The following is an 11,760-nucleotide window of genomic DNA, read 5'->3' on the forward strand; positions in this document are numbered from 1 at the left end:
TATGGTGAAACCCCGTCTCTACTAAAAATATAAACACATTAACCAGGCATGGTGGCGGGCACCTGTAGTCCCAGCCACTCGGGAGGCTGAGGCAGGAGAATGGCGTGAATGCGGAAGGCGGAACTTGCAGTGAGCCGAGATCGCGCCACTGTACTCCAGCCTGGGTGACACAGCGAGACTCCATCTTAAAATAAAAAATAAAAAATTAAGAAATACAGGCAGGGCGCGGTGGGCTCATGCTTGTAATCCCAGCACTTTGGGAGGCTGAGGCGGACAGGCTGCTCGAGCTCGAGTTCCAGACCAGCATCGGCAACGCAAGGAGACCTCATCTTTACAAAAAAATTAGCCAGGCGTGGTGTCTTGAACCCATAGTCCCAGCTACGTAGGGCAGAAGTAGGAGAATCACTTGAGCCCAGGAGTTCCAGGCTGCAGTGAGTCGTGGTTGGGCCACTGGACTCCAGCCTGGGTGAAAGAGCAAGACCCTGTCTCAAAAAGAGAAAGGAACAAATTTAACATCAAGAACTTTCATCAAGACGCCACTGAGAGAATACGATAACCCACAGAGTAGGAAAAGAGATTTGCAATACACATCTGCGACAAAGGACTTGCTCCCAGAATACGGAGGATGAAAATTAGCAACACTTCCGTTCACGCCTGGACGGAACTTCCTGTCACGGAGAAGAACATCCTGCAGAATTTCCTGTCACGAGCAACAGCCCGTAGGAAGAAATGGAGGCTGAAAGGCTGCGACTCCTCGAGGAAGAGGCCAAGCAGAAAAAGGTAGCCAGAATGGGATTTAATGCATCTTCCATGCTCCGAAAAAGCCAGCTAGGTTTCCTCAGCGTCACCAGTTACTCCCGTTTAGCCAACGAGCTGCGTGTGAGCTGCATGGAGAGGAAAAATATCCAGATTCGGAGCTTGGATCCCTCCTCTTTGGCGACCGACCGATTTAACTTCATTCTGGCGAGTACCAACAGCGACCAGCTCTTCGTAGTGAACCAGGTTGAAGTCGAAGGCTCCAAGTACGGCATTATCAGCCTGCGAACTCTGAAGATCCCTTCATTCCACGTGTACGTGCTCAGAAACCTCTACGTCCCCAACCGGAAGGTGAAGTCCCTGTGCTGGGCCTCGCTGAACCAGTTGGACTCTCACATTCTGCTGTGCTTCGAGGGAATTACAGATGCTCCAAGCTGTGCGGTGCTGCTCCCAGCGTCGCGATTCTTAAGTGTTCACACAAGAGGAAACCAGCCTGGCATGCTCTGCAGTTTCCAGATCCCTGAGGCCTGGTCCTGTGCCTGGTCCCTCAACACCCGGGCATATCACTGCTTTAGTGCAGGCTTGTCTCAGCAGGTCCTGTTGACCAACGTGGCGACGGGACACCAGCAGTCATTTAGTGCCAGCAGTGATGTCTTGGCCCAGCAGTTTGCTAGTACGGCTCCTTTGCTGTTTAATGGCTGTCGCTCCGGGGAGATCTTTGCCATTGATCTGCGTTGTAGAAATCGAGGCAAGGGGTGCAGGGCCACTCGCCTGTTCCATGACTCTGCAGTGACCTCTGTGCAAATCCTCCAAGAAGAGCAATGCCTGATGGCGTCAGACATGACTGGAAAGATCAAGCTGTGGGATCTGAGGGCCACTAAATGTATAAGGCAGTACGAAGGTCACGTGAATGAGTCCGCCTATCTGCCCCTGCATGTGCACGAGGAAGAGGGAATCGTGGTGGCAGTGGGCCAGGACTGCTACACGAGAATCTGGAGCCTCCATGATGCCCACCTGCTCAGAACCATCCCTTCCCCGTACTCTGCCTCCGAGGACGACATTCCCAGCGTGGCCTTCGCTTCTCGGCTCGGGGGCAACCGGGGAGCAGCACCAGGGCTGCTCATGGCTGTCCGGCAGGACCTTTATTGTTTCCCCTTCAGCTAAATCTGCAGGTTGCAGCGCGGCCGAATGTGGATTTGACTTAAGGAAGTTAAGAGTATGTTATTACCGTTTCTGTGAGAGCATTTTAAGAGACGTGATATATATAGATCCCATCCATCCGGCTGCCAGGGGTAAGGTGTTAAGAGTTTTATGTGGAGACTTTCCGTAAAGTTATTTCAGTTAAACTGTGGACTTAACTTGAAAGTCCTTTTCATAAAAGATACCTATTTTCTCTTGTTGAATGCCTTAGAACAGTTAACCACCTCCCCCACCCTTTTTTTTTTTTTAATAAGACTTTTCTAAGGACTGAAGATTGGTAAAAACTAAAATAAATTAAAGCAGCTTCTTTCACTAGTAGCCCTTTAGAGAAGCATAATGATGGTACTGGTAATACTGACTAGTCATACAGGGTCCCAGGCATCTGTGCTTGAGGAAGCCAGTGGGAGTGGAGACAAGGGAGAGATAATTTCTTGGAGTCTCTACAGAAATATTTAAGGCTGCAGTTTGGAATCATTAAATTTCTCAAACTCAGTAGGAGATCCCTTAAGATTCTCCTTTTATTATTGTCCATAGGCATTGGAAGGAAAGAGGGATCTTCTTAAATACGAGAAGTTTTAAAGAGTCCTTACTGGGCTTTTGTTGAGGTACCTTTCAGAATGTAAGGTGCAGCAGCTCCGGTTTCTATTATGGTGACTTGAAGTTCAGATTCAAGGAATTGGCTTTGACTTTTTGTAATCTAGGAGCAGCAGTTTGTGAGAGGTTTATTAAAAATGTTAAAGAGCCTGTTTTCTACCAAGGAAGGAAGAAAAAAACATGTAATAATGTTAGCTGCTACTTCTTAATAGCCAAAGCCTGGAAATGATCTGAATTTCCAAAATGCTAAAATTCGTGCTATAATCATACAATTGGATGGATACTGCATAATAATAGAAAATAAGGCACACTTGCTATGTGAAAGAGTATGGACCAATCTCAACATGGTGATTAACATGGTGATTGAAATTAGGTAGCAATGAGTACAAACTGTATGGTTCAATTCTAAAGTTCAAAAGCAGTAAAAACTTGTCTATGGTGATTAACGGTAAAATAGTAGGTACCTCTGTAGAAAGAAAGGATTTTTTTTCTTTTTATTTTTAGGATGCTTGAGAAGTGACATGGGGAAGCTTTAGGAATGCTGAGTTTTCTTTATCTTGACACTTGATAAATACATAATTCATATAGCTATATGCTTCACATTTTTATAGTTTACTGTATATATGTTATTCTTCAAAAAATAAAAATAAGAAAGCAATTAGGACACTATTGTAGTTAGTCAGGCAAGGGACAGTGATCCCTTGGACCTGCATGTGAGAAGTAGAAATGATCAGAAATGATTGTATTGGAAGATCATTCGAAGGTAGTATTATTGGTAAGACTTGCTGATGAAAGTAAACTAGAAAGTGAAAGAATAAAGGATGGCAGCAATTTTTTTTGTTTTTTTTTGTTTTTTTGGAGACGGAGTCTCGCTCTGTCGCCCAGGCTGGAGTGCAGTGGTGCGATCTCGGCTCACTGCAAGCTCTGAGGATGGCAGGTTTTTTTGTTAACTTTAGAACTGGTAGATGATGGTGTTGTTTACTAACCTAGGGAGGATGAGGAGAAAAAAACTTTAGGTGAAGGGAATGATGCTGAGTTTTAGACATCTACTAAACCTCCAATTGGAGATACAAAGTGTTCTGTAGATCTGTGGTCATGTCACGGCTGGTATTACAAATTTGGTGACTTCAATACATAGAATTAAAGTAGATGGGATAGATGTGCTTTATATGACCTAGATGAGGTTAATAATGTAATTACATATTGATAGAAGATGAGTAGATCAATACAGAAGATATGGGGAGTGTGGTTAGGCACAGATTTTTGGAATCCTTTCAGTCAGTTTTTGATACTAACTTGATATGTGACATGAGAAATTGTGTAAGCTTTACTTCTTGTTGTTTCTTCAGTGTAAAATGTCTTAGACAATAAAACTAAATGATAAAGTAGATACAGGGTTAAAGGATATATACGTTGTCCCTTTTACATTGTAAGCATTCAAAATAAAACAAAAAAAAAACAATGAAAAAAAGACATTGTAATTATTCAGTAAGAACTAGCTGCAGGTATATATATATACACACACATACATATGTCTGATAGTGATATGTCATTTCTTTGGCAATTGAAAAAAAATGACTACATAACTTGATAAACTGTTTTTCCTCATTTGCAAAGAAAACAAATGCAGAAAATAAAAGAAAGAAATCAGTACAAAAAGCACAGATACCTAAAAGAAAGGTAGGCAATAGTCTTGAATAGGAGAAAAAGAGGAGATCCAAATGGCTAATATACATTTGAAAAGGCATCCAACTTCGTTTATTCTCAAGGAAATGCAAATTAAAATGACAGTGCCACACCACTTTCACTATAATGGTTAAAATAAAATAGATCAGGTGGAGTGACATTGGGAGTTAAAAAAAGAGAAGCAAATGTTGGTGCAGTTGTGAGCAAATAGAACTTTCATATACTATTGAGAGTGTATACTGGTACAAGCACTTGGAAAAGTTAGTAATTGCTAAAGCTAGGAGTTTGCATGCTCTATGACCCAGTAATTTCAGTCCTAGGAATATATTCATCAGAAATGCATACCTGTGTCCACCATAATTTGTTAATAGCCCCAACTGGAAACTACCCAAATGTTCATTAATAGTAGAATGGATAAATTGTGGGATATTAACACAATGGAATCCTTTTTGCAGTAAGAATGAACATAGCAGTATGGACAAATCCCACAAACGTAATGTTGAAATAAAGATGCCAAACACAAAAGAGCACATACTGTACAATTAATGCACATAAAGTCCCTAAACAGACAAAATTAATCTATGTTCTTAGAAGCAGGATTAATGGTATACTTGCAGGGTAGAAGAGTAGTGACCAGAAGAGGATTCTAGGAAGCTAGCAATGCTGGTGTCATGCCAGACCCCTGGTGACTCCAGTAGGAATGGCACTGTGTCCGAGAGGCCAAAGAAGGCGTGTAGACAGTGAACAAGACTTGGGTTTATTGGGGAAACTTATATATAGGGATGGTCCAGTGGTGGTAGGCTGAACGGAAGAACCACTACTGTTTGTAAAAAGCATGCAGTTTATATAGCATTTTCGTTTAGCACACTCCACCTAGCAACCTCCATTTAACCCAAAGCAAAGGACCTTGATCCCCTGTATTGCCTGTGTTGTAAGGGATGCGCTGGGGGTTCAGATGTCCTGCATAGATAAGGAGTGAAACTCAGGGTTAGTCACTCCTGATTCGTTAATTTGTGATTCTGAGCACACACTCATTTTAGATCACAGGGTCATTCTCAGAGTATGGTTGTTACTGCTGTCAGGTGCATCTGCTGTATAGTGGGGTAGTGGCTACACAGTTTTTGTTCACTAGTGATAATTCTTACAGCTGTGGCTTTATGTGTTTTCTTCTGTGTATTAGACTTCAATAAAAAGTTAAATTTTAAAAAACCTAGTAAGACTTTCTCTTGCTGCCTCCACCTGTGGCTTTGGGGAAAGAATTGACTCTTCACAAATATTACCCTCTCTAAAAGTATTACATCTCCATGCTCTGTCTCAGCTTAATTCCTCTCAAGGATAAAGGTTACCAGTCAGTCAGTCTCTTGTTTCCAGGAGTATTTAATAACTCAATTATTCCAGCTGTAATCTGAATCTTGTTCACTACCCTCTGAGGAAAAGGTGTGTGTGCATGTGTGTATATGTAATTTTTTCTTCACCACACCAGGTAAATTGCAGGAGCTTTTACTGGAGAAGCTAAGAAGTGTTGAATGAGAGCTACGATCCAGGAATACAGTTATCATTGGAGAAATCATTCTCCTTTTCTTGGATGAAAGTGGCAAAGAGTGAACCTAAGTTTAATGGTAGTGGAATACTAAATGGCTGTTTGACAAGATAATTGTGATAAAAAAAATCCCACAAGTAATTTCATAGGATAATGTCAGAGGGAACACCTGTAAGAACAAGCCACTCCTTCCTTCTCTACAGTGCTCACTTGGCCATGTAAATTGATTTGGAGTTAGAGGACCTGAGTCTGATTCCATCTTCTATGACATTCTTGCTAAGTGAACTGTGGAAAACCTTTCACCTCTCTGAAAAATGGAGATGAGGATTAGCAACCTGGTCAGAAACCATATCAACTGCATGTTTCATTTCTTTTGCATTTTTGCGTTTACAGGCCAAATGTGTCTGTGCAGACCCTTATTGCTTCTGACTATTGTTGTATAGGAGAGAGAGGGTTTGACCAGATAATTCTTTTTACCCATGTATAAGCCACTTCTGTTTTGTGTTTTGTTTTGTTTTTTTTTTTTGTTTGGTACAGATGGGATCTCATCGTGTTGCCCAGGCTGGTCTTAAACTTCTGGCCTCTTGCCTTAGCCTCCCAAAGTGCTGGCATTTACAGGCATGAGTCACCAGCACCTGGCTATAAGCCATTTTCTTTCTTGTTTTTTTTTTTTTTTTTTTTTTTTTTTTTCCCGAAACAGAGTCTCACTTTGTCGCCCACCTTGGAGTGCAGTGGTATAATCTCAGCTCACTGCAACCCCCGTGTGCTGGGTTCAAGTGATTCTTGTGCCTCAGCCTCCTGAGTAGCTGGGATTACAGGTGTGCACCACTACGCTCAGTTGATTTTTGTATTTTAGTAGAGAAAAGTTTTGCCATGGTGGCCAGACTGGGCCATTTTCTTATTGAAGTGTTCAGGTGGGCAAGCTCCCTCCTTCCCCACTCCTAGAGGCAAAGAAAAAAATCCCCAAAACATGATGACAACAAATATGTGTGTGTTCAAAATTAAACTTGTGTTCTTGGTAAGCCTCATGATAGAGCCACTTACTTTATTTTGTAATGGATTATCTAAGTCAGTTTTCCAGATAACCAGCCAAGTTTATCTCAAGATCAGAATTATTTTCTCAAAGCTATAGACAGGATGAAACCAAGGAATAGTAGTCAGCTCAATTGCACAAGCAAATTTCTGAAAGATGCTGGAACTTCTTCAGAGTTAATGGAAAACCTTGCAGGAATCATGGTATATGGTAATAATCAAATGACACTTCACTCCTTTCCTACTTCTATTTCTATCTGACTTAATAAAGTGCCCTATATTTAGGCATCTATTTATATCATGAATCCTCATGAAACTCAGACAATTTTACACCACGTTGATCACATAAAATGATGTAAAAAATATCTGGGGAAATTCTCTTTTAACGTACATCCCAGAAAAAAAAAAAATAGAAACACCACATTTTCATTCGAGTCTTTTGAGAAGACCTCACATTTTCTTCCAAAGGCAAGTACCCACTGACTTAGAAAGAGTGGTGTTTAAGAGCAAGATCTTTGTGCCTTGGTTTCTCCATCTATCTATAACTTATTTAAGGTATTATGAATCAGACAGTGTACATAGAGGGCCTGGCAATTAGTAAATGATTAATATTACTACCGTTGCTATTACTGTTTTAAATTATCAATATGTTCATTTATAAATTTGCTGCCTCTTCCAATAGAAAATAAGCCCTATGATACTAGAATCTTACCTGTTTTGTATAGGCAACGCTGAATGTGTCTCAAATGGAGCATAAAAGCAAAGTCTCTTGGTAAGGATGGGATTTAGGGTCAAAGGAAATTCCCCTGAGGAACTCTAAAACTGACATTATCTTAAGTTTTAGCACTTGGGGAAGTTTCAAAGACTTTCCAAAAGGATAAGTATATAATGATATGTAGGTATAAATACCAAGACAACTGCAGAGTTATTTTAATCCAAGTCTGTTAAGGCTTTATTATGTGACACAGCAATGTGAAGGTTAAACAAGGTAACACAGAATGATACACTTTGTTCTTCAAACTTATTTGGCAAATCAAGGGTACTGGTGGTTTACAACAAATAGTAGTGTCTAAGTCAAGTTACACCTCAACTATACCAGGAAAAAGAAGGACAGGAAAAAATTAACACATGGTGAAATTTTACTGTGCCACCAACATTATATTTTACACATCAGGTGGGCCATTATGGAAATTAAGAACTCTGCACAAAATGTATTTTTTTAAAAAAGTTTTGTATCACAAAAGAAACATTTTCTTCTAAAAATGATTAGAACATACAGGTAAACAAAAATAATCCTATCCTACAAATTAAAAATAAAACCTGAGAAGTTCTGATCAGGCTTGCCTAAAATGACAGTTGAAACCAGAGCCATTTTAAGAATCCAAAATATGAGATTAGTTTTGTTCAAAAATAATTATCCATAAAAGTTAATAGATGTCTGCACACAGTTACCATAAAATAAGAGGTAAGCTTTTATGTATTTTTACTTCATAATGTTGAATTTCTATTAAAATCTATTACAAGAAAGGGAAAGTAACTTTCCAGTAATATTCAGACTTTTAGTAATACTGAGCCTACATTTATGGGACATCTTTTTATAATGTTTGTCCACTGAATATTTTAAGTTATGTTTGTCATAGGAAATTAAATTTGCTTACCATTCTTACGATAATTTCTTCACTTTCCTCATTTGGTTATACTTAATTAGTATAAAAGACTTGTTGTTTTTTTAAAATTAAGGACATACTAAATTTCCCCCTGAGATAGTTATTTTGCAGTAATATAGATAGGCGACTCAGATTAACTTTAAAACAAACCACCATACATTCCATTCAATTTATTTTTGCCAGGCATTGTTTTAGCCTCTTTATACAGCCATGTACAAAATAGACAAGATTACAGCATCATGATGCTTATTTTCTATTCTAGGACACAAAATAGACAAAAAACAAAAACAAAAAACACATAATCTCAAATAGTGATAAGCATTTTGAAGAAAATTATATAGGACAGCGGGGTAGAGAATGACCAGGCCTACCATAGCTAGGGTGGTCAAGGAAGGCCTCTCTTGAGTTTGAGGTAAGAGCTGAATGAGCATGGCAGAGAGAAACAGTTAACGTGGATACTTTCTTTCTTTCTCCCTGGGACCAGACTGTTTCGAAGTCTCCATACCTCCGTTTACCCTAACATGTCATGAACATATAAAACCTCTTATTATAATAAGTTACAGGCAAAAATCTGAGGTTCACAGATTAGTAGGGCAAGTAGCTGATTCCGAAGTGTGTATTTGCCTTTATGATACTGGATACACACTGGTGTTAACAAGGAGAACGATGTACGTAGCAGAGGTTCGGAGATTACTGGACATGTTGGCTCCAACTTGAGTTTATCCTGGCAGGCTCTAGGTAGAGAGGCTCAGAAAACCTGCGTCCATCCTTCCCATCTTTCCTCCCATTTCCGAAACCATGGTCCCGGCTTCGAGTCCAGAAAAAAGGAATAAGTAGACAGAACTCCCAAAGGACAGCTTTCCTGGCTGACCAAGATGTAAACAGTTTACGTGATGATTTCCAAGCAAGCGCAAAAGTACAGGTGCAAAAGAAGACGGCGGACACCTAATTTCCCCTGCGGCCACGCCCTCCCCTCTTTGGGGGTCTGGGTCCCTGGGAGGGAAGGCCTCCTTATTGGTGTTCAACGCGTTACGTCACTTCCGCTGCTTCACGGCAGGCGTCGCTAAATGACGCCGCCGTTTCCGCGTCACTGAGGCAGCCTGTGGCGGCGAAGATATCAGTGTTCGCTGATGTACGGTCTATGGAGTCAGTCGGTGTCGGTGGCGGCGCAGAGGCAGGAGGCGGTGTCCGAGTAGGGGACTCTGCCCCGCCAGGATGTTACCGGGCTTGGCCGCCGCCGTCGCGGCCCACAGATGTAGCTGGTCCTCCTTGTGCCGGCTCCGTCTGCGATGCAGGGCGGCGGCCCGTGGCCCCAGCGACCGCCAGGGTGAGTGTCCCGCGCTGGCCGCTGGCTCCGTAGAAGCCGAATTGGAGGGCCAGGATGGGTTCGGCGCCTCGCCTGGGGCAGGTCCCCCGCTTGCCTTTCGCCAACCTCAGAACCTTCCTTTCCGGCCTCCGCCTTTCCAGTTCACCCTGCGCAGCCCGCGGGTGTCCTGACAGGTCTCCCTGACTCTGATGCCTCCTGCAGCCCTAGCATGCCCCCCGCGGGAACTTGTGGGCATCTCGCGGGCCGGATTGAACCTCTGAAGCCTACTGCTTTTTACCAAAGAAAATGTTACGTGAGCATCGCGGTGTCCCGCGGTGACTCACCTCCGCGGTTGGATATGCGGACTCCGCAAAGTTCCAGGGTCTTTGGAGCTTTCCAGTGCACCTTCATTTATTTAATCCTAGGTTGAGATTTTCTTGGCCTGTTCTTTTTCTTATACTCCCAACTTATTTTCTTAAATTTTCTAAAAGGAAGGAGGAGTGCTACTCAATACGGATCTTTCGGAAGAAGTACGAAAGTATCCGACGATCATTGAATGAACCCAGTTTGGGGCCGAAAAACAAAGGAACTCTTCAGTTCGGCTGAGCAGTCTTTTTGGTGAAAAGGTGTCAGTTGTAACCCAGAAAAAAAGGTGGTTGAAGAGAATTTTCATCTCTTTCAACATTCTTTTCTGACTCAAATTTAAATGGTTTAAGAGTTTCCAAAATAACATTGAACTTCTAATCAGGCTTACCTTCCTTTTTGCCGTAGCTTGACACACATTGCTTGACACTGAGAACTGATAGGAACTCTGAGGGAGAAGACAGAACTAAGTCCACCCTTAATCTAATCCCTCCATTCTTAGGATGCAGAGAGTATTTACCGAAACATTCATGTTTGAAGCCATGCGTGGTGGTGCGCTCCTGTAGTCCAGCTACTGGGGAGGCTGAGGCAGGCAGATCTTTTGAGCCCAGTAGTTCTAGGCTAGCCTGGGCAATATAGTGAGACCTGTCTCTAAAAACATATCATGTTTGAAAAAACCCGTAGCATGTTTGTGACCTCCTGAAAGAAGTTGGAAATTGCAGTCATTCGAGATTTTATGTATTATAAGCTATAATAACTGTGCTGTGCATATAAATTAGAATATATTCGTATCTTTTATTTGCAATAAATGTAAAAGCTGACTCTTAAAATTTCAAACGGATAAATTTTAACAGCACTATTCCCAGGGTTTTTTGGTAGTGATAGAAAAGTCTAACTGTTGAGTTTTTCCATATTGGCAACTTCTCTTGTGGACAAAATGAATCGTCGGCTGGGTGCAGTGGCTCATGCTTGTAATCCTCAGGAGGATTGTAAACCTTAGCACGCTGAGGTGGTGGATCGCTTCAGCCCAGGAGTTCAGACCAGCCCGGGCAACATGGCAAAACCGCCTCTCTACAGAAAATTAGCCTGGTTTGGTGACACGTGCCTGTAATCCTAGCCTGTACTCAGGAGGCAGAGGTGGGAGGATCGCTTGAGCCCAGGAAGTTGAGGCTGCAGTGAGCCTTAAGCATGCCTGTGCACTCTAGCCTGGGTGACAGAGTGAGACCCTGTCTCAAAAAAAAAAAAAAAGAAAAGAAAGAAAATAAAATGAATAATCTCCAGAATGCCCAAGTAAGTTTTTAGCACAGTTGTTTCTATTGACCAAGCAATTTTGGCATTTTACACTGAAATTACAGTGGCTGTTAAATTTAGTCTAAACTGCCCTTTAAGTGTTGACAAAAAGGAGTAGAAACAGTGTAATTTGTAATCCCTCTTCTGTGTAGCCGTCATCATGTTGAAAATTATGTATTCTTTGTCTCATCTGTCTGTGAAACACAGATAATTATTACCTATCTTAGTGGTCAAAATGACTTTGCAAAGTTGTTTGGAATGTTTATTACTACAAAAAATTAAAATGTTTTTTCACACTTAAAATGCTTAGTAGGGGCGCCGGGCGC

At 41.6% G+C, this 11,760-nt stretch overlaps 2 protein-coding genes across 2 annotated transcripts in view; both read left to right on the plus strand.

Moving 5' to 3' along the window:
- Window positions 1-446: 446 nt before the first annotated feature.
- Window positions 447-5,447, plus strand: DCAF4L1 (DDB1 and CUL4 associated factor 4 like 1). Its single transcript, XM_017854756.1, has one exon. The coding sequence runs from the start codon at window positions 730-732 to the stop codon at window positions 1,918-1,920; it is 1,191 nt and encodes a 396-aa protein (XP_017710245.1). The 5' UTR covers window positions 447-729; the 3' UTR covers window positions 1,921-5,447.
- Window positions 5,448-9,513: 4,066 nt separating this feature from the next.
- SLC30A9 (solute carrier family 30 member 9) overlaps window positions 9,514-11,760 on the plus strand; it is a 109,182-nt gene continuing 106,935 nt past the window's right edge. Inside the window, exon 1 of the mRNA XM_017854767.1 lies at window positions 9,514-9,802. Coding sequence (XP_017710256.1) covers window positions 9,691-9,802 — 112 coding nt within the window. The 5' untranslated portion in view covers window positions 9,514-9,690. The remainder of the gene's footprint in view (window positions 9,803-11,760) is intronic.

This window comes from Rhinopithecus bieti, unplaced genomic scaffold, assembly GCF_001698545.2.
Source record: "Rhinopithecus bieti isolate Rb0 unplaced genomic scaffold, ASM169854v2 scaffold_2339, whole genome shotgun sequence".
In the NCBI taxonomy this organism is placed as follows: Eukaryota; Metazoa; Chordata; class Mammalia; order Primates; family Cercopithecidae; genus Rhinopithecus; species Rhinopithecus bieti.